At 55.7% G+C, this 27,959-nt stretch overlaps 1 protein-coding gene across 1 annotated transcript; it reads right to left on the bottom strand.

The window, feature by feature from the left end:
* Positions 1 to 362: 362 nt before the first annotated feature.
* Positions 363 to 27,630, bottom strand: PIK3C2B (phosphatidylinositol-4-phosphate 3-kinase catalytic subunit type 2 beta). Its single transcript, XM_058819338.1, has 32 exons — positions 26,761 to 27,630; positions 25,800 to 25,900; positions 25,130 to 25,284; positions 24,106 to 24,226; positions 21,381 to 21,492; positions 21,173 to 21,252; positions 21,013 to 21,076; positions 20,018 to 20,164; positions 18,461 to 18,494; positions 16,958 to 17,153; positions 14,274 to 14,396; positions 12,364 to 12,531; positions 11,484 to 11,595; positions 10,185 to 10,327; positions 8,934 to 9,122; positions 7,686 to 7,779; positions 7,499 to 7,593; positions 6,600 to 6,780; positions 5,823 to 5,930; positions 5,651 to 5,743; positions 4,683 to 4,812; positions 4,323 to 4,459; positions 4,051 to 4,220; positions 3,460 to 3,616; positions 3,262 to 3,371; positions 1,961 to 2,162; positions 1,714 to 1,838; positions 1,511 to 1,628; positions 1,231 to 1,312; positions 897 to 1,003; positions 683 to 811; positions 363 to 601 (listed from the first exon to the last, which is right to left on the bottom strand). Exons 1-32 carry the CDS (start codon positions 27,628 to 27,630, stop codon positions 413 to 415), a joined length of 4,842 nt encoding a protein of 1,613 aa, XP_058675321.1. The 3' UTR covers positions 363 to 412.
* Positions 27,631 to 27,959: the final 329 nt, after the last annotated feature.

Genomic DNA, 27,959 nt, shown 5'->3' with positions numbered 1-27,959 from the left:
TTATTCTCGATCCTGAGAAACATTTCGTCCGTTTACGGAGCTGTCGCTGTAAACAAAGCACCACAGGCACCAAGCCCGCACCCGGGGCCGGGTGGCAGGCGGGAAGGACACAGATGTCCCCAGCGCATGGGGACAGCAACGGGACAGGCAACTCGCCACGCCGCTCTCCTTTGGGAGCGAATTCCCCGCGGTGGGAATTGCCCAGTTCCTGAGGTGGGGAGGGGTCCACACACCCCCCAACCCTCCCCATCCCCTCCGCCCCGGTGCTCACGCTACTCGTTATTAAAAAAAATTAAAATACGCATATCCCAAAGGAAGAAATAACCCCACGAACCGCCCCCACGCCCCACCCTCCCCGCATTGCTCCCTTGACACAAGGTAAACTTAAAAAAAAGAAGCCACTTTTGGGGACTCAGAGGGTGCCGTGGCCGCGGGAGCCCAGGGCGAACCAGCCCATCTTCTCCTGGGCCAGGTCCAGGTCGCGGAGGCGAATCCCAACCTCCCCGAGCAGGATGTTCTCCCAAAATCCTTCCTCGCTCAGCACGCTCAGCCGCAGCTCCCGCTGCTCCAGGTCCCCCCGGGGGATCCCGTCGTACACCAGCTGTGGGACACAACGGGCACAAACCCTCTCAGCCACGGTCACCCGTGGGGACGCCCCAAATCCGTCCCTGTCCCTTCCTACCATCTCGTTGTAGGTGGGGTTGCAGGTTTTTCGCGCCACTTTGGTTTTCCTCTTGGTGGTTTTTTGGGGGTCGGGCAGCAGGTAGGTCTTGACGTAGGGGTCGGGGTCGTTGCCGTCCTGCAGGGGTGGCTGTGGGGCAGATTGGGGACGGGCCGTGAGCACATGGAGGGGACAGCCCCCCCAAGCCCGCTCCCGTGGGTGCCGTGGGTCCTACCAGCCCTCGGATGTGCATCACCATGATGAAGAGCTTGTTGTTCTTGTAGGAGATGGAGAGTTTCACCTCGCCGCCGACCTTGCCCAGGGATCGAGCCCACGTGGCGTCTGGAGAGGGGGGACAGGAGGGATGGGACACTCCTGATGTCACCCCCTGCCATCAGGCCCCAAAATCGCCCCCCAAAATCACCCCCCAAAAATCACCCCGCAAAAATCAACCCCCAAAAGTCACCCCCCAAAAATCACCCCCAAAATCACACCCCAAAATCACCCTCCCAAAATCACCCCCCAAAATCGCCCCCCAAAATCACCCCCAAAAATCACCCCATCCCCACCTGCTGGCTTTGGGGTCGGGTTGGTTCCAGCCGCCTTCTCATCCCGGGGCAGGGGGTGGAAGAAGGTGTAGATGAGGTCACACTGCAAGGTCAGGAGGTGACATTAGTGGTGACGCCAGTGACAACAACCCCTCCATTCAAAACCAGGGTGTGCACCAATGCTCTACATGGTGCACACATCAATGCTCTATGAGTTGCGTTGTCCCCAAGCGTTTCCCCACCTCTCTGGTGGCCCTGGCGCTGTCCCCACCTCCCCGCAGCCCCCACCCCATGTCCCCACCTCTGCCACCTCGGGGGCAGCGTGGATCAGGTGCCAGATGTAGCCGTTGAGCTCCTCCTTGCGCCGCTCAGCCACCGCCTCACCCCGCGAGCGCCCGATGACGAACCTGCTGGGGAAGCTTTGGGGACAGACAGACGGACACTCAGCAGGGTCCCGGCGGGTTTTGGGGAGTCCCTGGGTGTCCTGAGGGGCTTCAGGGCTACCTGGGCAGCAGCGAGGAGGGGAAGAGGAGGCGCAGCTTGTTGTGCAGCTCCTGGAACTCCTCAAAGGTGCGCTGCACAAAGGTGACGTCGCCGGGATTGTCCCTCTGCACCTTCACCACGTAGGTCTGCAGGGAGGAGGAACCGAGACGTGGGATGGAGGAGCTGGGGCACACCGAGGCCAGCCTGGGCCTGTCCCCAGCTGTCCCCTGAGCCCAGCCTGGGCCTGTCCCCAGCTGTCCCCACTCACGTAGCCCTTGCTGGGGTTGAAGACCCTCTCGTGGCGGCACAGGAAGACGTCGCGGATCCGGCCGGACGTTTTGAGGGTGTGCGTGCGCGGCGCGAAGGACAGCGTGGGCCGCGCCTCCAAGCCTGTGAACTTCATCTGCGCCAGGTTGTGGATGAAGAAGTTGAGCTTGGTGGCCACGCTGCCCAGGCTGGACTCGATCAACCTGCAACGAGGCCACCGCCCGCTCAGTGCCACCGTGGGGTTGGGTTAACAGGAGTCCCAGGAAGAGGGGAGAGATGAGGATCTGACTCCATGTTTCAGAAGGCTTATTTATTATTTTATTATATATATTATATTAAAAATATATTTATATTATATATTTATATACAATATATATAATATTTAAATATATCAATAAAATTATATAATAATAGATGTTTTATATATAATTATTATATATAATAATATATATAATATAATAATATATATTATTATATTATATTTGTATGTTATATTTTTTATATATATATATATATATATATATATATATATATAATATAAAATCTATACTAAAAGAATAGAAGAAAGGATTTCATCAGAAGGTGTTCACAGGAGTCCCAGGAAGAAGGGAGAGACAAGGATCTGACTCCATGTTTCAGAATGCTCGATTTATTATTTTATGATATATATTATATTAAAAATATAGTATATTTATATTATCTATGTATATAATATATATTATATAGATTTAAATATATATTATTAATAATATTTATAGTAATAGATATAATATATAATATATAATATATAATATATAATATATAATACTACATATAATATATTATATATGTAACGATATATATTATGTATTATATATAATGATATATAATAATGTATAATATGTATAGATATATTATATTATATTATATTATATTATATTATATTATATTATATTATATTATATGTAGTATATTTATATAATATAAAATATTTACTAAAAGAATAGAAGAAAGGATTTCATCAGAATCAAGCAAAGGAAAAAAATGGAATGAATAACAAAATCTCCTGACTCTCAGAGAGTCCCAGACAGCTGGGCTGTTATTGGCCATTACTTAGAAACAACCACATGAGACCAATCCCAGATGCACCTGTTGCATCCCACAGCAGCAGATAACCATTGTTTGCATTTTGTTTTGAGGCCTCTCAGCTTCTCAGGAGAAAAAATCCTAAGGAAAGGATTTTTCATAAAACACGTCTGTGACACCACCATCCGAGGGAGCCTCCAGCTGCTGCTTGTGTCACCCCACCCTGGTGTCCCCTACCTGGTGAAGTAGGTGGTGGCATCAGCATCAGAGTCCTGCGGCCTCAGCGCGTCGTAGACGTACTTGAGGTCCTCCAGGTCGGAGAGCTCGGGGATGCCGCAGGACAGCATCTGGCAGGGAGGGCAGGGGTGAGCACAGGGGACAAAGGGACCCCCGTGCCACGCTGAGGGGAATTTTGTGCCCCACCCCGGCTCTCACCAGCCCCAGCAGGTTGAGGAAGAGGTGGGTGTGCTTGCGGATCAGGTTGTAGGCCTGGCAGCACAGGTCCACGAAGTCGTGGAAGCGGCTGGAGGGTTTGTCCCCGCCGTTGATGACATACGCCATGTCCGAGGTGAAGACAAACGGCGCACGGTCCCTGCGCCGGGGGACAGGAGGGACAAAGTGAGCTGGGGTGGGGGGCAGGATGAGAAGAGGGAGAGGTCACCCACTGCCAGGACACGGAGAGGAGGAGGTCACTGATCACCAGCATGAGGAGAGGGAGAGGTCACTGATCACCATGACAAGAAGAGGGAAAGGTCACTGATCACCAGGATGAGGAGAGGGGGAGGTCATCTCCCACCAGGACAAGGAGAGGGAAAGGTCACCTTCTACCAGGACAAGGAAAAGGGGAGGTCACTGTGGCCACCACTGCAATGACAGGGAGAGATCACCCAACACCAGGACATGAAGAAAGAGAGGTCACCCACCACCAGGACATGAAGAAAGAGAGGTCACCCACCACCAGGACAAGGACAGGGAGCTTCCCCCTCGGCAGGGATGAGGGCAGGAGGTCCCAGGGGCCTCTCTCACCTCTTGATGTTGCCGAACATCTGGGCGTGGCCCAGGAACCGTCCGAAATCGATGTGGAACATGTGGCCCGTGGTCTTGAGCATGATGTTGTCATTGTGCCTGTCGCAGATGCCCAGCACGTAGGTGGCCACGCAGCAGCCGGCGCAGGAGTAGATGAAGTTTTCCACGGCCTGTGAGGAAGGAGGGAAGGACAAGGAGAAAGGATGGATATGATGGAAGTAAATGGTTGGTCCCTGGAATGGGGGACATGAGGAGCAGAGATTCTTCCTCACCTTCTCATACTCATCCTCCTCAGGGTTGTGTTTCTGCAGCCAGTCCGCCAGCGGCCGGTCCTTGAAGGAGCCGGTCACACCGTGCTCCACCTGGATCTTCCGCAGGGTCTCGGCATTGGGGATCATCTCCACCATGCCTGGCAGGTGGGACAGCGGGGTGAGACCCTTCCAGCCCCAAGAACTCTGACCTTGACCCCCTTTGTCACCAACCCAACTGCTCCTCACTTGTCACCAACCCAACCACTCCTCACCCGTCACCACTGCGTGACAGGGATGGGCTGGTGGGATCAGACCCCAGGATGTCTTGGGCCATCCCCAGCCCCACCGGGGACCCCTGGGGACACCCAAACTCCATCTCACCTCGCCCACGGCCGGTGGAGAAGCAGCGGAAGATGACCATGCGCATGTCCAGCCCCTCCTGCACCCAGATCTTGTTCATGATGCGGATCATCTGCAGCGTCAGCATGTCCTGCCGCAGGTCATCGCCACACTGCCGGGGGAAGAGCCACCAGAGCCATCAGAGTGCCATCAGGGCCAGGGGAGAATCATCAGGGTCAGGGGAGAAGCATCAGGGCCACCAGAGCCAGGGGAGAACCATCAGAGCCACCAGAGCCACCAGAGCCATCAGGGCCAGGGGAGAGCCATCACAGCCAGGGGAGAACCATCAGAGGTAGGGGAGGAGCCACCAGAGTCATCAGGGCCAGGGGAGAACCATCAGGGCCACCAAAGCCACCAGAACCATCAGGGCCAGAGGAGAACCATCAAGACCAGGGGAGAATCATCAGGGCCACCAAAGCCACCAAAGTCATCAGAGCCATGGGAGAACCATCAGAGCCCTCAGAGCCAGGGGAAAACCATCAGAGCCAGGGGAGAACCACCAGAGCCAGGGGAGAACCATCAGGGTCAGGGGAGAACCATCAGGGCCACCAAAGCCACCAGAGCCATCAGAGCCAGGGGAGAACCACTCAGGCCAGGGGGAGAGCCATCAGAGCCATCAGAGCCAGGGGAGAACCACCAGAGCCAGGGGAGAACCATCAGGGTCAGGGGAGAACCATCAGAGCCACCAAAGCCACTGGAGCCATCATGGCCAGGGGAGAACCATCAGGGCCAGGGGAGAGCCATCGGGGCCACCAGAGCCATCAGAACCAAGGGAGAATCACCAGAGCCAGGGAGGAGCCACCAGAGCCACCAGAGCCATCAGAACAAAGGGAGAACCACCAGAGCCAGGGAGGAGCCACCAGAGCCATCAGAACCCTCAGAGCCCAGAGCACGGGGATTCTCAGAGGGCTGTGCCAGGATTTGGGCACTCCCAAAGGTGCCAGGCTGACCTTGAAGATGACGCGGATGTTCTCCCCGAGCGGATCGACGTTCTGGAAGGAGAGCTTCAGCGGGACGGCGTTGGAGTTGAAGTAGGAGCAGTCCTGCCATGGGAAGGAGGTCAGGGCGAGCCGGGGGCGGGCAGGGAGCCCCCCGAGCCCCCTGGGACAGGCGGGCACTCACCCGGGGCACGATGCCCTTGACCAGCAGGCTGGGGCTGAGCGGGAGCCGGCACGAGCCGTGGGCCTTGAAGAACTGAGCCACGTCCTCCAGCCCCTCGCGCAGGATGGCCTGGGGGCGGGAACAAGTGGGATCCGTGGGAATGAGATCCATGGGAATGGGGTGGGATTCATGGCAATGGGGTGGGGATGGGATGGGATCCATGGGAATGGGGTGGGGTGGGATGGGATGGCATGGGATGGGCAAGGAACAAGGTGGGAATGGGATGGGGAAGATGGGCATGGGATAGATGGGATGGGATGGAAATGGGATGAGATCCATTGGAATGGGATGGGGATGGGATGGAATCCATGGGAATGTGATGGGATGGGATGGACAAGGAACAAGGTGGGAATGGGATGGGATGGGATGGGATGGGCATGGGATAGGGTGGGATGGGATGGAAATAGAATGGGGTGGGCAAGGGATAGAGTGACCATAGAATAGGGCGGGCATGGACAGGGTGGGGATGGGATGGGATGGGATGAGCAAGGAACAGTGTGACCATGGGATAGAAACGGGATAGAGAGGGGTGGACATGGGAAGGGGTCAGCATGGGACAGAGTATGCACGGAATATAGCAGGCAAAACCCAGGGTGGATGTGGGATAGGGTAGGACCATGACGGGATGAGGCAGGCATGAGACAAGAGGGGTGACAAGGTGTGGGACAGGGGGCTGGCACCCAGCACCCCTGCACCCCTCCCATCACCCTGGCACCCCTGCCAGCACCCAGCACCCACCTGGCGGGCGGATGGGGCGGCGTCCCGGACCTGCTGTGCCAGCCTGGCCAGCGTGCTGACCAACAGGCACTGCCGGTCAAACTCCTCGCGCAGCCCCTTCCCGCAGCAGCACAGCAGCGCTGCCAGCAGGTACTGGTACCGGATGCTGAACTGCGAGTCCTTGAGGCCGTCCTTCAGCAGCCTGCTGGGGACACAAGGGGTCAGGACAGGCTCGAGGTCCCACCCAGCTTGGGGACACATGGGGTCAGGCCAGGCTCAAGGTGCCCTTCTGGTTTGGGGACACATGGGATCAGGCCAGGCTCAGGGTCCCGCCCAGCTTGGGGACATGCAGGCTCAGCCCAAGCTTGGGGACCCTACCAGACTGGGGACATTTGGGGTCAGGCCAGCCTCAGTGACTGCTCTGGTTTGGGGACATGTGAGGACAGGCCAGGCTCAAGGTGCCCCTTTGGTTTGGGGACACGTGGGGACAGGCCAGGCTTGGGAATCCAACCAGACTGGGGACATGCAGGGTCAGGCCAGGCCCAGTGACTGCTCTGGTTTGGGGACATGCAGGGTCAGGTGAGCCTCAGGGTCCCCTCTGGTTTGGGGACATATGGGGTCAGGCCAGCCTTAGGGTCCTGCCCAGTTTGGGGACACTCAGGGTCAGGCCAGGGTCCCATCTGGTTTGGGGACATGTGGGGTCAAGCCAGGCTCAAGGTGCCCCATTGGTCTGGAGATACTTGGGGCCAGGCCAGCCTCAGTGACTGCTCTGGTTTGAGAACATGTGGAGTCAGGCCAGGCTCAGGGTCCCCTCTGGTTTGGGGACACGTGGGATCAGGCCAGCCTCAGGGTCCCACCCAGCTTGGGGACACTCAGGGTCAGCCCAGCCTCAGGGTGCCCCCAGATCCCCCCAAACCCACCAGAAGAAGTAGTGTGTGATCTTCAGGTCACAGATGGCCCTCTTCATGAGGAAGCGCACCAGGGGGCTGTCCAGGTAGCACTCGTACTTCAAGGCCTGCACAGGGACAGTGTCACAGTGTCACAGTGTCACAGGGGCACGGTGGCACCGGCGGGCACCCCGTGGCACATCCCGGTGCCACCACGCACCTGCACCAGCTGGGGCAGGTAATCCAGCAGCTCCGTGTCCGAGATGGAGTCAATCCACTGCACGGCCGTCCTCCTCACCTCCTGGTCAGGGAACCTGCAGCCAGGACACGTTCCATGGGGTGACAGTGCCCTCCTGTGAGAGTCTGTCTGAATTTTCCCTCATCTGCCTCACAATCGTCATTTGGGGAGCACTGAAGAGAAGACCCGACCCCCCCCCCCCCCCCCCCCCCCCCCGTCTAGAATCTCTGGCTCTGAAGGAGAAAGTCACACACGCCAACAAGGCCATGAGACCTGAGAGCATTGCTGAGTTATTGTTTTCACAGGTGTGTTTGCTGTATGCTAAGAAGGGGCACCGTGCCCTTTTTGCAACAACAGCCTTGGGAGCTGTCCCACCTCTCGGCCTGGCTGGACTTCTCCTGAGTTTCAGGTGGTCTCCCACAGAAGACCCTCACTCATTTACAACCACAGTGACAGACAGACTGAGATATAAGCCATCAAGGACTGAGACGTGGAACCCCCATGTGAAAAAGCTCCTCTCCATCAAGGACTGAGACATGGAACCCCCATGTGAAAAAGCTCCTCTCCATCAAGGACTGAGACATGGAACCCCCATGTGAAAAAGCTCCTCTCCATCAAGGACTGAGACATGGAACCCCCATGTGAAAAGGCCCCTCTGCTCCTTCCAAGGACTGGGACTGAAACCTCCAGCCTGGGGCAGGTGTGTGGGGGACCAAAGCTGACCAAAGCAAGATGTTTGCCTGCAGGTGTGACTACTGGACACAAAAACAATGGCTCTCGTTTACTGCTGAGAACATGGACTACCTGTTACATCTGTTCCTTATTGTATCTGTTTCCCCCCTCACAATTTCCAATAGAATTATCATCATAAAAACCTCTGAGTTAGCAAGAGATTTTGAGATCTCCCCAGCGTAACAGGCGGATCCTCAACTGGACCAAAGGATTTTGTCTGTATGTTTGGTAGATATATCCCCCTCTTTCTCTCTCTCTCTTTTCTCTCTTTATCTTTTTCTCTCCCTTAACCCCTCTATCACATTTTGCTGTGGTCACTCAACAAAGCTGCATTTATTTTGATTATTACTGCAAACCCCCTTGTACCGTGTCGGTTTTTTTGCACCCTGACATCACCCCAAAAAACCATCACAGCATCCATTCACTAGGACAGGTGACACCTCCTGCCACCGCCACACGGCACAAAGTGTCCCCACAGTGTCCCCACAGCCCCCTTACGTGGCGTGCAGCAGCCCCAGGGCGTCCTGGTGGCTCATGGAGCTCCACTGGCTGAGCAGGGCGTAGATGTCGGGCAGGCAGCCCCAGTCCCAGCCGGGGGCACTGGCCAGCAGCATGGGCAGCGCGCCGGGGGACGCGTGGCAGTGGCAGCGCTTCTCCCACAGCCGCTGCCGGTCCGCGTCCGTCAGCCTGGGGGGACACGGGGACAGCGTCAGCCTGAGGGGCAGGGGTGGCAGGGGGGGAAAAGGGGGAGGAGGTGGCATCCCTGTGACCCCAAAATGTGTGGGAGGGTGAGGAGGTGGCGTCCCTGTGACCCCCAAAATACATAGGAGGTTGGGGAGGTGACATTCCTGTGACCCCAAAACACGGGGATGGGATGGGGCTGGAAGGTCAGGGAAGTGGCATCCCTCTGCTGCACTGTGCATGGATTAAATGGGGCTGGCAGGATTGGGAGGTGGCATTCCTGTGACCCCAAAACATGTGGGAGGGTGAGGACGTGGCATCCCTGTGACCCCAAAACACATGGAAGGTCGGGGAGGTGGCATCCCTGTGCCCCACTGTGCATGGAGAGAATGGCGCAGGCAGGATTGGGAGGTGGCATCCCTGTGACCCCAAAACATGAAGGAGGTTGGGGAGGTGACATTCCTGTGACCCTAAAGCATGTGGGAGGGTGAGGAGGTGGCATCCCTGTGATCCCAAAACACGTGGGAACTCAGGGAGGTGGCATCCTTGTGCCCCACTGTGCATGGAGAGAATGGGGCTGGCAGGACTGGGAGGAGGCATCCCCTGCCTGGGGGGACTGAGCTGTCCCTGCCTGTCCCCATGCCAGGGGGGGACTGAGCTGTCCCTGCCTGTCCCCATGCCAGGGGGGGACTGAGCTGTCCCTGCCTGTCCCCATGCCCAGGGACCCCCGAGCCAGCCCTGCTGTCCTTTGGGCAGCTGCTGACACCCGATCCCCCTGGGACAGCTCTGGCAGTGCCAGCCTGGCCGTGGCACCATCAGCTGTCCCCAAGGAGGGGACAACAGCGAGGGCAGAACCCCCAGCTCCAAAATCCCCATCCCTGGAGGGAGGGACACCCCTGTGCGTGCTGAGGGGTGTCACCAGCGTCCCCTCCACGGGTTTATTTACCAATAAAGGGATTTTTTCTGCATGGCCTCCCGCCCAGGGAGGGACACCCCTGTGCGTGCTGAGGGGTGTCACCAGTGTCCCCTGAGGGGTGTCACCAGTGTCCCCTCCCCGGGTTTATTTACCAATAAAGGGATTTTTTCTGCATGGCCTCCCGCAGCTGGCGCTGATCCTCCTCCCCCAGGCTGCCGAAGTCGTAGCTGGGGCTGGGCTCGGCCGCGGGCGGGCTGGTGAACTTCACCTCGAAGGCTGAGGTGGGGAAGTCGATCTGGGGCAGAGGCACAGGGTGAGGGTAAAGGGTTTTAAAATCATAAAATTCGGGGAATTAGAAAGAAGCTAGGCTTAGTGGGGAAAAATGTTAAAAATAGACTCTGAAAATGTTAAAAAAAAATGTTAAATAGACTCTGAGAATGTTAGGCTTTGTGTTTGTCACATCAGGTGGAATTGCACCTGTGTAAGCAGTATGTGATAAATGATATAATTGTTAGATGTGATGATTGTTCAGTAATTAAATATAATTATAATTATAATTATAATTATAATTTTATAATATAATAAAGCTAATAAATATATAATATAATATAATATAATATAATATAATATAATATAATATAATATAATATATAACAGATATTATATTATATTATATTGTATTGTATTATATTATATTATATTATATTATATTATATTATATTATATTATAAATATAATTTAATATATTATAATATTATGATATTATATTATATTACAATTATAATTATAATAATATAATATAATAAATAGAATAAATATTAATTATATCATCATTTATTATACTATAATATAATAAATATAATTACTGCTTAATCGTAGGAAGAATCATGAGGAACTATGTTAGAAGTTTGAGGGGGGCCACAAGGAGCCCATGCTTGAATGAAATCTATGTATACAATAGAACAATATAAGTTTAATAATTAATAATTGCACCTGTGTAAACAGTATATGATAAATTATATAATTGTTAGATTTAGATGTGATGATTGTTTAGTAATTAAACATAATTATAATAATAATATAATATAATAAATATTCATTATATTATAATTTATTAATAAATATAATCATTGTTTAATCATAGGAAGAATCATGAGGAACCATGTTAGAAGTTTGGGGGGGGCCACGAGGAGCCCATGCTTGGATGAAATCTGTGCATACAATAGAACAACATAAGTTTAATAATTAACATGGAAGTTATATAATGATAAAATACAACAACATGTTCATCCCGAGCCCATGTTGGAGCCAGATTTGGGTTGGTACCCCTGACACCCAGAGCTCTTTAATGAAAGCACCTGCACAGGATCATTCTCATGACTGTGTGATTCTGAGCTCTAACAAGGGCACCCCCAGAGGGGTTTTGGGGGGCTCTGTGCCCCAGCACGAACCTGCAGGATGACGCTGTCGGGCTGGTTGAAGTTTGGGGCGCTGGACCTGGCCCTGGAGTTGTCCTGGGTGGCCGGCCACAGGCCAAGGAGCTTCCTCCCGCAGGTCAGGACCCTGGGGGGACAAAGGGCGGCACTGGGGGGGCACTGTGCTGGGCACGGGGGTGGCACTGCTGCTGGTGCTGAGCTCAGGCACTGGGGACCCCCAGGGTGCTGGGGACACTGAGGTTTTTAGGGATCTCATGGCACTGGGGACCCTCCTGTGCCTCCCAGGGATGCCAGCCCAGCCCCTCGCCATGCACAGAGTGCTGGGGACCCCACTGAACTGGGGTCACCAAGGTTCTGGGGACCCCATGGCACTGGGGACCCTCCTGTGCCCCCCAGGGATGTCAGCCCAATCCCTCCCTGTGCCCAGGGTGCACAGAAACCCGTGGCACTGGGGACCCCGAGGTTCTGGGGACCCCATGAGTCTGGGGACCCTCCTGTGTCCCCCAGGGATGCCAGCCCAGCCACTCGCCATGCCCAAGGTGCTGGGGACCCCATGGCACCTGTGACCCCGAGGTTCTGGGAACCCCAATGTTCTGGGGACCCCATGGCACTGGGGACCCTCCTGTGCCCTCCAAGGATGCCAGCCGAGTCCCTCCCTGTGCCCATGGAACTGGGAACCCTGAGGTTCTGGGTACCCTCCTGCCCCCCCAGGGATGCCAGCCCAGCCCTGTGCCCATGGCACTGGGGACCCTGAGGTTCTGGGGACCCCGAGGTTCTGGGTACCCTGCTGTGCCCCCCAGGGATGCCAGCCCAGCCCTGTGCTCATGGCACTGGGGACCCCAATGCTCTGGTGACCCTCCTGTGCCCCCAGGGATGCCCAGCACGCCCCACGTACTGCCTGAAGTTGAAGAGGGGGGTGGTGACCCAGCCCAGGGCCTCGGGGACGCGCCGCTGTTTGTTGGTGTCACAGGAGCCGCCCGGGGGTGGCACGGGCACGGCGAACAGGGTGACACTGAGCAGGGTCTCCCGGGGCAGCCGGTTCACCTGCACCGGGAAGCAAATCCTGCAGGAGAGAGAGGGGGTAGGCTCGGAGTGCCAGGGATGGGCATGGGGTGGTGGAGATGGGTATGGGGTGCTGGGGATGGATCAGGGTGCCAGGGATGGGCACGGGATGTCAGGGATGGGCTGGGATGGGCTCAGGGTGTCAGGGATGGGCTTGGGGTGGTGGAGATGGGATCAGGGTGCCAGGGATGGGCATGGAGTGCTGGGATGGGCATGGAGTGCTGGGATGGGCATGGGCTGCAGAGGATGGGCACGGGGTGCTGGGGATGGGCTCAGGGTGGTGGGGATGGGCTTGGGGTGCCAGGATGGGTTCAGGGTATCAGGAATGGGTTCAGGGTGCCAGGAACTGGCTCAAGGTGTCAGGGATGAGCTCAGAGTGCCAGAGATAGGCTCAGGGTGCCAGGGACCAGATCAAGGTGTCAGCGATGGGCTCAGGGTGCAGGGGATGGGCTCAGGGTGTTGGGGATGGGCTCAGAGTGCCAGGGACCAGCTCAGGGTGCTGGGGATGGGCTCAGGGTGGTGGGGATGAGCTCGGGGTGCCAGGGACCAGCTCAGGGTGCCAGGGATGGGCTTGGAGTGCAGGGGATGGGCTTGGAGTGCAGGGGATGGGCTCAGGGTGGTGGGGATGGGCTCGGGGTGCCAGGGACAAGCCCAGGGTGCAGGGGATGGGCTCAGGGTGCTGGGCACAGACTCAAGGTGCCAGGGACAGGCTCAGGGTGTCAGGGACCAGCTCAGGGTGCTAGGAATGGGCTCAGGGTGCCAGGGATGGGCTTGGGGTGCCAGGGATGGGCTCAGGGTGCTGGGGATGAGCTCAGGGTGGCAGGGACAGGCTCAGGATGCCAGGGAGCAGCTCAGGGTGCCAGAGATGGATGGGGTGCAGGGGACAGGCTCAGGGTGCAGGGGATGGGCTCTGGGTGGTGGGGATGAGATCAGGGTGCCAGGGACAGGCTCAGGGTGCCAGAGACGGGCTCAGGGTGCCAGGGACTGCCTCTCCCAGTCCCCTCCTTGGGATGCCCCAGGAGAGCACAGCCCTAGAGCTGCCTTTCCTGTGGGCACCAGGGTGTCCTTGGAAGTCCCTGAAAATCCCCGAAATCCCTGAAGTCCCTGAAACCCCTAAAACCTCTGAAGTCCCTGAAGTCCCTGAAACCCCTAAAACCCCTGAAGCCCCTGAAGTTCCTGAAGTCCCTGAAGCCCCTGAAGCCCCTGAAGTCCCAGCCACCCCGCAGGTCTGGGCACAGCCAGCTGGAGCTCCAGGAACCCCGGCTGCCCTCTCTGCCCCACGCAGGGCCAGGACCCTCCTTGGGGAGCCCCGCCGGGCACTGACCTTGCCCCACAAGCCAGGAGGGACCCCCGGGGCTGGGATTCCTCTGCGCCGCTCCCGGGGGTGGCAGCTACATCCCGCGGGAAGGACGGACGGGGAAGGATCCCCTGGGAAGGATCCCCAGGATCGCCGCGCTCGCCACCGTCCCTGTCCTTGGGGGCACCGGCGCCGTCTAAAATTATCCCGTCCCATCCCCACCTCCTGTGCCACTCTGGATGCCGGGCATGGCAAAGGATCAGCACGGCCTCCCCGCCTGCTCCCGGCGCTATTTTGGGAGCAGATCCCCTTTCCCGGGCGTTGCTATTTCCGGGCAATGACACAAAAACTTCCAACGCCCAAAAAGAAAGGCGAGGAGGAGAGGAGGAGCAAGGGAGGGGAGGATGATGGTGAGGATGATGAAGGTAGAGTGGGTGGGGCCTTACTGCTGGTCCCAAATGATGAGGTGGAAGAGGTATTTGTAGACGTGGGCCTTCCTGGTGAGCAGGGGGCTGCACAGCTCCTTCCCGCCGTGGCTGAGGGAGCACGAGAGGTAGAAATCTTCATAACTGCGGGAGAAACACCCAATGAGACATGTGGGGCCACCTGAGCCCCTAAATCCTGCCCCAAGGATGGAAAATAGGTGGGGCTTTACCTGGGCCACCCGAGCCCCTAAATCCTGCCCCGAGGATGGGAAATGAGGAGGGGATTTTACCAGGGCCATCAGAGTCCCTAAATCCTATTCTGAGGATGGGAAAGGAGTGGGGCTTTACCTGAGTCATCAGAATCCCTAAATCCTTCCCCAAGGATGGGAAAATCTAGACCACCAGAGCCCCTAAATCCTGTCCCGAGGATGGGAAAGGAGTGGGGCTTTTCCAAGGCCACAAGAACCTCTAAATCCTTCCCCAAGGATGGGAAAACCCAGATTATCAGAACGTCTAAATCTTGTCCTGAGGATGGGAATGGAGTGGGGCTTTATCAGGGCCACCAGAACCCCTAAATCCAGTCCCAAAGAATGGGAAAACCTGGATCATCAGAACCTCTAAATCCTCTCCTGAGGATGGAAAAGGGGTGAGGCTTTTCCAAAGCCACCAGAACCCCTAAATTGTTTCCCAAGGAAGGGAAAACCTGGATCACAGAACATCTAAATCCTTCCCCAAGGGTGGGAAAGGAGTGGGGCTTTACCTGGACCACCAGAACCCTGAAATCCTGCCCCAATAATGGGAAAACTCAGACCATCAGAGCCCCTAAATCCGTCCCCGAGGAGGAGAGAGGGGTGAGGCTTTACTCAGATCACCAGAGCCCCTAAATCCTGTCCCGAGGATGGGAAAGGGGGACAGAACGGGGACAGAACGGGGACAGAACGGGGACAGAACGGGGACAGAACGGGGACAGAACGGGGACAGAACGGGGCCATTTCCCCCTCCCGATGTCCCCAGCACCATATGGCACGGCGCATTCCGGCACACGGGGGGGGCCCTGCCATGTGGCAGGTGCCGAGCGACAATCCGGGCAGGGCTGCGACAATCCGGGCAGGGCTGCGACAATCCGGGCAGGGCTGCGGGGCGCGGGGGTCAGGGGCTGCCGGCATTTCCCAGGCTCGCCGCTTTGTTCGGAGCCACTCACCAAGGGGAATACATTAAGGACAAGGACAAAGGCGAGGGGTCCCCGGCGGGGCGGCTCTGCCGGCGCCGCTGCCGCCACCCCCCGGTCCCCTCCCGGTCGCCTCCCGGTCCCCCCGCGCCGGGCACGGGCACGGAGGAGCGGAACAAAAGGGGCCACGCCGCTGGCGCGGGGCGCGGGGCCATCTGTCACCTCCCCCGGGTGGCCTCGGGATGAGCCAGCCCGGCCCGAGATGCGGCGACATCGCGCCCTGGATGGCAGTGCCAGCGATGCCGGGGACACGGCGGGGGTTTTGGGGTGTCCCAGTGCCAGGGTTCCCAGGAACGTGCTGGGATTTTGGGGCATCATAGTGTGAGCATTCCTGGGAACACACTCTGGGATTTTGGGGTGTCCCAGTGCCAGCATTCCCAGGAACACAGGCTGGGATTTTGGGGTGTCCCAGTGCCCGTGTTCCCAGGAACGTGCTGGGATTTTGGGGCATCATAGTGTGAGCATTCCTGGGAACACACTCTGGGATTTTGGGGTGTCCCAGTGCCAGCATTCCCAGGAGCACATAGTGGGATTATGGGGTGTACCAGTACCAGTGTTCCCAGGAATATGCTGGGATTTTGGGGTGTCCCAGTGCCAGCATTCCCAGGAACATACAGTGGGATTTTGGGGTGTCCCAGTGTCAACATTCTCAGGTGTGCTGGAATTTTGGGGTGTCCTAGAAACACTGTGGGATTTTGGGGTGTCCCAGTGCCAGTGTTCCTGAGAACGTGGTGGGATTTTGGGGTGTCGCAGTGCCAGCGATCCGAGGAATATGCTGGGTTTTTGGGGTGTCCCAGTGCCAACACCCTCAGGTGTGCTGGGATTTTGGGGTGTCCCAGTGCCAGCATTGCCAGGAACATTTTGTTTTTTGTTAACTCTGTCAGGTTTGGTTTTTGTGTTTTTTTTGCACTATTGCATTTATATTTGTAATTTCCTCAATAAAGAGCTGTTATTCCTATCCCCACATCTTTACCTGCGAACCCCTTAATTTCAAAACTATAATAATTCAGATTATAGGGTTTATAGGATTAAAGGAGAGGGTTTACATTTTCCACTTCAGGGGAGGTTCCTGCCTTCCTTAGCAGCCACTTGGCTTTGCAAAGCCGGTGAGGGGTCATTACCTGGCTGCCCAGGTGATGGAGATGCTGTTGGTGGCAGGTGAGGGGGCGTTACCTGGCGGCCAAGGTGATGGGGTGAAGGGCAGGGGGCAGGTTCAGGCCTTACCTGGCGGCCCAGGTGATGGGGATGTGGTGGGTGGCAGGTGAGGGGGCGTTACCTGGCGGCCAAGGTGATGGGGTGAAGGGCAGGGGGCAGGTTCAGGCCTTACCTGGCGGCCCAGGTGATGGGGATGTGGTGGGTGGCAGGTGAGCGCCTTACCTGGCGGCCCAGGTGATGGGGATGTGGTGGGTGGCAGGTGAGGGCGTTACCTGGCGGCCCAGGTGATGGGGATGCGGTGGGTGGCAGGTGAGGGCGTTACCTGGCGGCCCAGGTGATGGGGATGCGGTGCGTGGCGTACACGGTGAAGGCCAGCGGGCAGGTGAGCAGCCGCGCCTCCTGCGCCACGCCCAGCTCGCGGCTCCCGGGCGCGGCCGTCTGGAAGTCGGCGTTGAAGGTGCTGCAGTAGAGCTCCACCAGGTTGAGGATGGCGGCCGTGAGGCTCTCCACGATCTTCTCTGTGGGAGACACGGATGGGGAACTGTCAGTGCCTTGGGGATCCGTCAATCCCTCAGAAACAGGGGCAGGGATCCAACGATCCCTCAGGAAAACATGGAAAGGGATCCATCAATCCCTCAGGGAAACATGGACAGGGATCCATTGATCCCTCAGGGAAACATGGACAGGGATCCATCGATCCCTCAGGGAAACATGGACAGAGATCCATCGATCCCTCAGGGAAACGTGTACAGGGATCCATTGATCCCTCAGGGAAACATGGACAGAGATCCATCGATCCCTCAGGGAAACGTGGAAAGGGATCCATCAATCCCTCATGGAAACATGGACAGGGATCCATCGATCCCTCAGGGAAACGTGGACAGGGATCCATCAGTCCCTCAGGAAAACATGGACAGGGATCCATCGATCCCTCAGGGAAACATGGACAGGGATCCATCGATCCCTCAGGGAAACGTGGACAGGGATCCATCAGTCCCTCAGGGATCTGTCAGTCCCTCAGGAAAACATGGAGAGGGATCCATCAATCCCTCATGGAAACATGGACAGGAATCCATTGATCCCTCAGGGAAATGTGGAAAGGGATCCATCAATCCTTCAGGGAAACGTGGATGGGAATCCATCAATCCCTCATGGATTCATCGATCCCTCAGGGAAACGCGGACAGGGATCCGTCAGTCCCTCAGGGAAACACGGACAGGGATCAATCAATCCATGGACAAGGATCCATCAATCCCTCAGGGAAACATCTGTCAGTCCCTAAGGGATCCATCAATCCCTCAGGGATCAGCCAGTCCCTCAGGGAAACAAGGGAAGGGATCCATTGATCCCTTAGGAATTCATGAATCCCTCAAGGATCCATTGATTGTTCATGGATACATCAATCCATTAGGAATCCACGAATCCCTCTGAGATCCGTCAATCCCTCAAGGATCCATCAATCCCTCAGGGAAACACGGACAGGGATCCATCGATCCCTCATGGATCCATCAATCCCTCGGGGATCCATCCCTCAAATCTGGATTTGGGACCCCCCACGCTGCTTCCCCTCCACTCAGGGAGGAATTAATGACGGGGGAATTCCAAAATTCCCATTTGGAGTAAGGGAAATTCCAAATTTTCCATTTGGAGCTCTCAGGGAGCAACAACACCCCCCAAAATCCTCTTTTTTTTTTTCCCCTTTTTTAACCAGACTGGTTTCCAACCCGTTTTTTGGCCTCGAGAACTGAAGAGGGAGGAGGGGTTTGAAGATGAAAGGCATGGCACGAACTTGAGCCCAGAAAGGAGAGCAGGAGAAGAGAAATACCTCGATTTTCCCTCTTGGCCAGAACACTTGGATCCTGTGGAGGGAAAGGAAAAAAAAAGAAACACACACACGAAAAAAATTGAGAAACCACCAAAAAATTGAGAAACGACCAACAAAAAGAGAGAAACCACCAAAAAAAAAAAAAAGAAAAAAAGAAGAAACCACAAAAAAAAGGAGAGAAACCACAAAAAAAAAAAAAAAAAGAAGAAACCCCTAAGTGCTGCCAAGGCAGATTTTACGTAATCACCCCAGGCTGCCAGATCCAGGCTGCTCCCGGCTATTGAGGGATTTTCCACGTGGTGGAAAGGAGGGAAAAGAGCCAGATGTGACAATTTTCTTTTCTCCTCCCACTCCTGGCTAAGTTCCCCCGGGTTGCAAGATAAGTGTGGATCTGTTAAAGGTGGAGCAGTTATCTTCTCTTCAATGGGCATTTTTCTTTATCTGTTCTACAACCAATCCTCCCTCCAGGAGCTCTCTGCTGTTAATGGGCCATTAATTATTAATTATCTGCTGTTAATGAGCCAGCGAGTGTCCCTGCAGGGCTGATCCAATCCCAGCATCCCATGGGGAGATGCCCCGCCCAGGGGAGGAGCCAAGCATTCCTGCCTGGATCCAATCTGAGCTTTGGGGCACCCCGGCAGCCTCTGCCCCCTGCGTTCCCAGAGGAGCAGCTTTGTGCTGCCCTGCATGGCCAGAGGGAGCCCAGGCCCATCTGCAGCAGCCCTGGAGCTGCAGAGGAAAACTCCCCCCTTGTGCAGGATCCCTGCTGCAGCAGAGCCGCAGCTGGCACTGCAGGAGGGCTGAGCCCCCATGGGTGGGGCTGGGGCACCGCCCTGGCACACAGGGGGCAGGGCATGGTTGGACCCTTCCAGCGCTTTGTTTTGTGCTATTGCGTTTGTATTTTTAATTTTCCTAATAAAAAACTGTTATTCCTATTGCCATATCTTTGCCTGAGAGCCCCTTAATTTCAAAATTATAATGATTTGAAGGGAGGGAGTTTACATTTTCCATTTCAGGGGAGGCTCTTGCCTTCCTCAGCAGAACCTGTCTGTCCAAACCAAGACACCCACAAATCATCTTCCAGCTCAGGATAATAAAGAACTGTTACTCTTATTCCCATATCTTTGCCTGAGAACTTCTTAATTTTAAAATTATAGTAATTTGGAGGGAGGGGGTTTACACTTCCTATTTCCTGTCTTTCTTAGCAGACACCTGTGTGTTCAAACCAAGACATCCACAAATCCCCTTCCAGCTCAGGATAATAAAGAATTGTTATTCCTATTCTAATATCTTTGCCTGAGAACCTCTTAATTTTAAAATTATAATAGCTTGGAGGGAGGGGGTTTACATTTTCCATTTCAGGGGAGGTTCCTGCCTTCCACAGCAGAACCTGTCTGTCTAAACCAAGACATCCAAAAACTTTCAATTCAATTTCGAAATTCAAATTTCAATTCAAAATTTCAATTCAAAATTTACCAACAATTTTCCATACCAGGGGAGGCTCCTGCCTCCCTGAGCAGAACCTGCCTGTCCAAATCAAGACACCCCAGGGCTCACCTTCTGGATTTTGGGCTGCATGCGGGACGGGCAGGGCGGCATCTGGTTGAGGGCAGCCGTGATCTCCTGGGACTCCACGGCCGCCAGGGCGTTGCAGATGGCCATGACCGACTGGATCACCCGCTCGGCCTTCAGGGGGACATCGCCCTGAGGGACAGGACAGGGACAGGGACAGGGACAGGGACAGGGACAGGGACAGGGACAGGGACAGGGGTGGCAGCTGGGATTAGGAGGAACGCAAGGTGTGGCTGAGGGAGTGAGTTCTAGTTACCAGTTAGAGGTGGGGCTGTTATCTTTATTTCTTTATCGCTTTAGCTCTTATATTTATAGAGGGGGAATTCTGGAGATGATAAATATATCATAGTATATTTATATTATATTATAGTATATTTATAGGACATTTGTTTTTGTAATATTATTTATATGTTATCTCTTTATATTAAAATTATATTATATTACATTACACTGCATTACATTATACTATACTATGTTATGTTATGGTACAGTATAGTATATTTTAATAGTATATTATAATATATTTTAAAAGTATATTTTCTTTATATTTATATAAATAAAATATACTATTAAAATATAATACAATAAAATATACTATTTATTTATATTTTATATTTATATTTATATCTCTTTATATCCTCTATCTATACATATTACATTACAGTACATTATATTGCACGATTTTATATTATATTAATCTCTTTATTTCTTCCATCCTCCCTTCAGGAGATATAATGTCTTAATGGGCCATTAATTATTAATTATTTTCTGTCCATGAGTCAATGAGTGTCCCCGCATGGCTGATAAAATTCCATCATCCCATGGGGAGATGCTCCGCCCAGGGGAGGAGCCAAACATTCCTACCTGGATCCAATCTGAGCTTTGGGGCACCACCATTGCCCACTGCATTCCCAGAGGGTCCAAAGCCCCCAAAACTTCCAAAACCCCCCAAATCCCCCCAAAACCATCGCTGGCCTCACCTCGGCCGCCAGGAACGCGTCCACCTCGTTGTGGAAGGTGTCGAAGAGGAGACTCAGGGCCTGCCTGGGGGATAGGGGACAGCGCTCAGCCCAGCCAGGGGACACATGGGGACACATGGTGACAGTGCCACCGTGTCCCCCTGGGTGTCCCCAGCCCTACCTGCTGATGGTCTGTTTGATGGGGCGCTCCTGCAGGTGGATGTGGTGGTTGAGGGTGGACGGGCTCTGGTCATCGCTGGCCTGGGGACACAGAGAGGCTGAGCAGGGCTGCAAGGAGGTGACACTGACCCCTCGGAGTGACACTGACCCCTTCAGTGTCCCAGGGAGGTCACATCAACCCCTCAGTGTCCCAGGCTGGTGACACCCACCGTGCGGGCCAGGTCGTTGCGCACCCCTTTCCTCCGGAGCAGCTGCAGCCGGATGTCGATGTCGAATTTCCTGCAGTGCTGGATGTGCTCGTGGCTGCCCAGCGCGTGTTTGCTGTGGGGACAGGGCCATGGGCTCACCCCACACCCCAAAAACCTGCCTGAAAGCCCCAAAATCCCACCTGAGAGCCCCAAAATCCCACCTAGGGTATCCCAAAATCCCACCTGAGAGGCCTGAAATCCCACCTGGAATGCCCCAAAATCCCACCTGGATGCCCCAGAACCCTGCCTGTCTGCCCCAAAATCCCACCTGGAGTGCCCCAAAATCCCACCTGGAAGCCCCAAAATCCCCTGGCCAGGCAGCCTTGGCTGGGGCTCACAGTGAGGCTGAACTTTCATCAGGGCTGGGTGAATTTGTGGCTGCCCAGCATGAAGGGACAGGGCCACAGGCTCATCCCACGCCCCAAAATCCCACCTGGGTGCCCCAAAATCGCACCTGAGAGCCCCAAAATCCCATCTGGGGTGCCCCAAAATCCCCTGGCCAGGCAGCCTTGGCTGGGGTTCACAATGAAACCACATTTCCTGCAGGGCTGGGTGAACTTGTGCCTGCCAAATGTGCAGGGAGAGTTCTGCACACTCATCCCACACCTCAAAATTTTGCCTGGCTGCCCCAAAATCGCACCTGAGAGCCCTAAAATCCTGCCTGAGAGCCCCAAAATCCCCTGGCCAGGCAGCCTTGGCTGAGATTCACAGTGAAACCAGACTTCCAGCAGGGCTGGCTGAACTTGTGCCTGCCAAATGTGCAGGGAGAGCTCTGCACACTTATCTCACACCCCAAAATTTCATCCGGGTGCCCCAAAATCCCACCTGAGAGCCCCAAAATCCCACCTGGAGTGCCCCACCCTGATATCCCCCAGCCAGGCAGCCTTGGCCGGGGCTCAGGGTGGCCGCCCCGCCTGCACAGGGACCTTTGTGGCAGCAGGAAATTCAGAGAATGAGGAATTGTTCTCCCTCCTTCCCCTCCGGAGCCGGGCCCGGCCTGCCAGGACCTGCCCAGGGATCCGTGGGAAGCAGGGCACGGATCTGAGACTGGGACTGGGAGGGAATTCTGGAGCTGGGAGTGAGAGGGAGAATTCTGGAGCTGGGAATGACAGGGGGAATTCTGGAACTGGGAATGACAGGGGGAATTCTGGAGCTGGGAATGACAGGGGGAATTCTGGAGCTGGGAATCACAGTGGGAATTCTGGAGCTGGGAATCACAGTGGGAATTCTGGAGCTGGGAATGACAGGGGGAATTCTGGAGCTGGGAATCACAGTGGGAATTCTGGAGCTGGGAATGACAGGGGGAATTCTGGAGCTGGGAATGACAGGGGGGATTCTGGAGCTGGGAGTGATGGGGAATTATGGATCTGGGAATCACAGTAAGAATTCTGGAGCTGGGAGTGACAGGGGCAATCCTGGAAATGAGAATGATGGGGAATTCTGGAGCTGGGAATGACAAGAAGAACCCTGGAGAAGGGAATGGCAAGAAAAACCCTGGAGCTAGGAATGACAGGGAGAATTCTGGAGTTGGGAATGACAGGGGGAATTCTGGAGTTGAGAATCACAGTGGGAATTGTGGAGTTGGGAATGACAGAGGGAATTTTAGAGCTGGAAATGATGGGGAATTCTGGAGAAGGGAATGACAGGGAGAATTCTGGAGCTGGGAATGACAGGGGGAATTATGGAACTGGGAATGACAGGGGAAAATCTGGAGCTGAGAATGATGGGGGGAACCATGGATCTGGGAATGACAGGGAGAATTCTGGAGATGGGAATGACAGAAAGAACCCCGGAGCAGGAGTGACGAGGAAAACTCTGGAGCTAGGAATGACAGGGGGAATTCTGGAGCTGGGAGTGACAGGGGAAATTCTGGAGCTGCGAATGACAGGGAGATATCTGGATCTGGGAATGACAGGGGGAATTCTGGAGCTGGGATTTACCCGGGGCTGGGATTTATCAAGGGCTGGGATTTATCCATTCTCCGCTCCCTGCCATGGCTTTTACAGAATTCTCCTCCAAAAAGCATTTTTGGCAGCTCCCAGCTGGTTTTCCAGGGGTTTGGGGCTCAGCCTGGCTGGGAGCAACATTCCCAAGACATTCCCAATGCAGCTTTTGGCAGGAGCAGCTCCAGAGGCAGGAAAAGGAGAAGAGAAACTCCTGCTGTGCTCCTGCTGTGCCAGATCAACTCTGGGTGTTCATTACACCCTGGAGCTCCTGCCATGGCTGTTCCCTGTTTTTTCCCTGGCTTTCCCATGTTTTCACTGTTTTTCCCATTTTTTTCCATTTTTCTATTTTCCCCCCATTTTCCCCATTTATTTCCCTGTTTTTTCCCTGTATTTCCCCTGTTTCCCCCCCACTTTTCCCTGGTTTTTCTGTGTTTTTCCCCATTTTTCTCCCATTTCCCCCCCATTTTTCCCCCATTTTTTCCCTGTTTTTTCCCCATTTTTCCCCCTGATTTTCCCTCATTTCCCCTGGTTTTCCCTCTGTTTTTTCCCCAGCTTTCCCCCTGATTTTACTCCATTTGCCCCCTGTTTTTCCCTCTGTTTTCCCCCATTTTCCCCTGGATTTTTTTCCTGTTTTTTTCCCCGTTTTTCCCCCAAATTTTTCCTCATTTTCCCCTGGTTTTTTCCCCATTTTTCCCCATTTCCTCTCTGTTTTTCCCCCTGTTTTTTCCACAGCCACTCACTTCTGCAGGAACTCCTCGAGGCCGCAGATTTTGAGCAGGAAATCCTCGACGTCCACGGCGTGGAGCTCGTCATGGGTGTAGCACAGGGCCTGGTAGATGAGCAGGTCCACGGTGGAGGAGCCTGGGGGGAACAGGAACGGCCCCTGAATCCTTGGGAATGGTGGGAATGGTGGGGATGGTGGGAATGAATGGTGGGAATGGTGGGGATGAATGGTGGGAATGGTGGGGATGGTGGGATTGGGGAAATGGTGGCAATGGTGGGGATGTGGGAATGGTGGGGATGGGGGGATTGATGGGGACGTAGGGGATGGTGGGAATGGAGGGCATGGTGGGAATGGTGGGATTGAGGGAATTATGGAATGGTGGGAATGGTGGGGATGGTGGGACTGGGAGAATGGTGGGAATGAGAGGAATGGGGGAATGGTGGGGATAGTGGGGATGGTGGGGATGGTGGGAATGGGGGAGTGGGGGAATGATGGGAATGGTGGGATTGGTGGGGATAGTGGAGATGGAGGGATTGGTGGGGATGGTGCAATTAGTGGGAATGGTGAGGATGGTGGGGGTAGTGGGAATGCGGGGATTGGGAGAATGGAGGAGTGGGGGGATTGGTAGGGATGGAGGGGATGAAGGAGATGGAGGGGATGGGGTAATGGGGGAATGGGGGAATGGTAGAATGGTGGGAATGTTGGGAATGGCAGGAACAGGGAGAATAGCAGGAATGGCTGGAATGGTGGGGATGGAGGGATTGAGGGAATGGTGGAATGGTGGGGATGGTGGGAATGGTGGGAATGGTGCAATTAGTGGGAATGGTGGGATTGGTGGAATTGGTGGGAATGGAGGAGCAGTGAGAATAGCAGGAATAGTGGGAATGGTAGACTGGATGGAATGGCAGAATGGTGAGGATGGTGGAACAGTGGGAACAGCGGGAATGGCAGGAACAGAGGGAAGAGCAAGAACAGCAAGAATGGCAGGAAAAGCAGGAATGGCGGGAACGGCGGGAATGTGGCCTGGGGACAGCACTCACAGTCGCAGGTGAAGGTGAGCGGCTCCCTCAGGCTGTCACTCAGCACCGTCACCTTCAGGCTGACGCCGTGGCCCGGCTGCTCGGGGCTCACGTTCACCGCGTTCCACACCAGCCCCGAGCCGGAGCAGCCCCTGGAGCCGCAGCTGGAGCGCAGCCTGGGGAGCAGGGCTGGATCAGGGGCCTGCTGGGGCTGGGGGGGGTCCCACACCCCAAAAATCACTGGGGCGGCCTGGAATCCCCTTTTGGCACCACAAGGGCTCAGCACGCCTGGGAACAGCCCCTTTGGGTGGCCCTGAGTCCCTTTTGGTGGCCCTAAATCCCCTTGAGGTGGCCTTGAACCCCTCTTGGAGGCCCTGAATCCCTTCTGGGTTGCCCTGAATCCACTTTTGGTGGCCCTGAATCCCCTTGGACTGGCCCTGAAGCCACTTGGGGTAACCCTGAATCCCCTTGGAGTGGCCCTCAAGCCTCTTTTGGTGGCTCTGAATCCCTTTGGGGTGGCCCTCAATCCCCTCTGGGTCACTCTGAATCCCCTTTTGGTGGCCCCGAATCCCCTTGGGATAGCCCTGAATCCCCTTGGAGTGGCCATGAAACCCCTCTTGGTGGCCCTAAAGCCCCTCAGGGTGGCCCTGAAGCCCCTTTGGGCTGTTTTGGGGACGTTTTGTGTACTCACACATCCAGCATGTGACAGAACGCTGCCACCTCCTCGTCCCGCTCCTCGGACACCTCGAAGAGCTCATAGCCATTGGCCAGGGAGTGGGGCCGGGGAGCCACCTGTGGGGCAGGACACGGGACCATCAGCTGGGGGACACCCCCAGGACCCCACACCCCCATGGGGACCCCCAGACCCCCCCTGGAACAGCCTGTGCCACACCAGGGCCACCATGGTGGGAACAGAGGTGGCCCCGCAGTGGTGTGGGGGCTCTGAGCCAGCACAGGGGGGTTTGGCTTGCCCGTGCCTTGGAGACCCCCCAAAAGTGGCCATTCCCAGGGATATCCCACAGGGAGGAGCAGCAGGATCGGCAGGGAGTGTCCCCAGGCTGTGGAGGTGCTGCAGGGGACACTGCCCACTGATGTCCCCAACAGGGAAGGTGGCACTGTTGTGACAGCTCATGGGACCCTTCAGTTTTGGGGTTTTGGGCAGGTCTGCCTCATGGGACCTTCACTTTTGGGGTTTTGGGCAAGTTTGGCTCACAGAACCTTCAGTTTTGGGGGTTTGGGCAAGTCTTGCTCATGGGAACCTTCAGTTTTGGGGTTTTGAACATCTGTCTCAGTTTTTGGGGTTTTGGACAGGTCTGGTTCGCGGGACCCTTCAGTTTTGGGGTTGTGGGCAGGTCTGACTTACAGGACCTTCAGTTTTGGGGTTTTGGACAGGTCTGGCTCGTGAGACCCTTCAGTTTTGGGGTTTTGGACAGGTCTGGCTCAGTTTTTGGTGCCCTGGGCATGGCTGCCTCATGGGACATCCCCACACTCAGACGCCTCTCCCCACATCCCACATCCCATTCCAAGGAGCCGCGACGCCCTCACAAGGAGAACCCACCCAGAAGCACACCCATCTTGGGGACATCCCAGCTCCAAATTCCCACCTCCATCCCTCCCCAATTCCCATTCCCATTCCCATTCCCAGCCCTCACCGGCTCCACGGAGATCCTGCGGTTCCTGTTGGCCGCCAGGTTCTTCCTCCCGCCCGCCCGGGCTCCGTAGGTGCGCGGGGGCACCTGTGGGGGCATGGTCTTGCTCCGTGCCACCGGCTTCCCGCTGGATTCCTTCTCCAGGATGCTCCTTCCTTCCTTCCATCCCCGGGAGCCTTCCCTCAGCGCCTCGGACTCGTAGGTGGACTTGAGGTTGAGGCAGGTGATGGCGTCCACGCCGTAGGGATCCTCCTGCGAGATGCGGCGCCCCACAAGCTTGTCCTGGGCCACCGAGAACATGTTGATGTCCCTGGGCTGGGCCTGGCTCTTGGGGGACAGCGGGGATGCCTTTCCTGAGAGCTGGCCACCCTCGGGACAGCCCCACAGCGGGTGACGTGGGGGCAGAGGGGGCGGCGAAAGCTTTTTGGGGGATCCGCCACCCTCGCGGGGCTCGGAGCCGTTGAGGGGCTCCCCAAGGAAATCCCGCTGGGAACCCTCGAAGATGAGCAGGTAATCCCCGCTCAGCGGGCCCTTCCAGGGCTGTGGCTCCACCCGGGGCGTGCTGGGCCCGGGCGGCACTTGGGGACCCTCGGGGACATTGGGGACGGCGTGGCTGAGCGCGGGGTCGGAGCCGGAGAGCCCCCGCGCGGCTTTGATGGCGCTCCTGTCCGCGGGGTCGTCCCAGGAGATGAGGGAGCGCTCCTGGAGCTGCTCCTTCCTGGCCCGGCTCTCCTCCTTGTCCTGGCGGAGGCGGGATAAAGCATCGTACTCCATCTGCAGCGCCTCGGCCAGCGCCAGCTCCTTGCGGCTCAGCCCCACCGACTCCAGCGCCGGCCACTGCTCGCCGGGGCCGCGGCGGCGCGACATGGACATCCTGCTGCCGGGATCCTCCTGCCGGGATCCTGCCGGGATCCTCCTGCCGGGATCGGGGTCCGGAGAGCGGCACCGGCGTCAGGAGAACGGCATCGTGCTGCTCCTGGGAGAGGAAATGGTTAAGGGGTTAATGAGGAGTGGGGAGAGGTGAGGGATTGATGTTGGGGGTCGGGAAGGGTGTGGGATTGATGCTGGGAACGGGGGAAAGTGAGGAATTGATGGATGGCACCCATGGATGGCTGGAAATAGGGAAAGGTGAGGGACTGATGCTGGGAGTGGGGAAAGGTGAGGGATTGATGGATGGGTGCCCAATGATTTGAGGGAAAAAT

Source organism: Ammospiza caudacuta, chromosome 24 (assembly GCF_027887145.1).
Source record: "Ammospiza caudacuta isolate bAmmCau1 chromosome 24, bAmmCau1.pri, whole genome shotgun sequence".
NCBI lineage: Eukaryota > Metazoa > Chordata > Aves > Passeriformes > Passerellidae > Ammospiza > Ammospiza caudacuta.
This window is presented reverse-complemented; position numbering and strand designations above follow the sequence as displayed.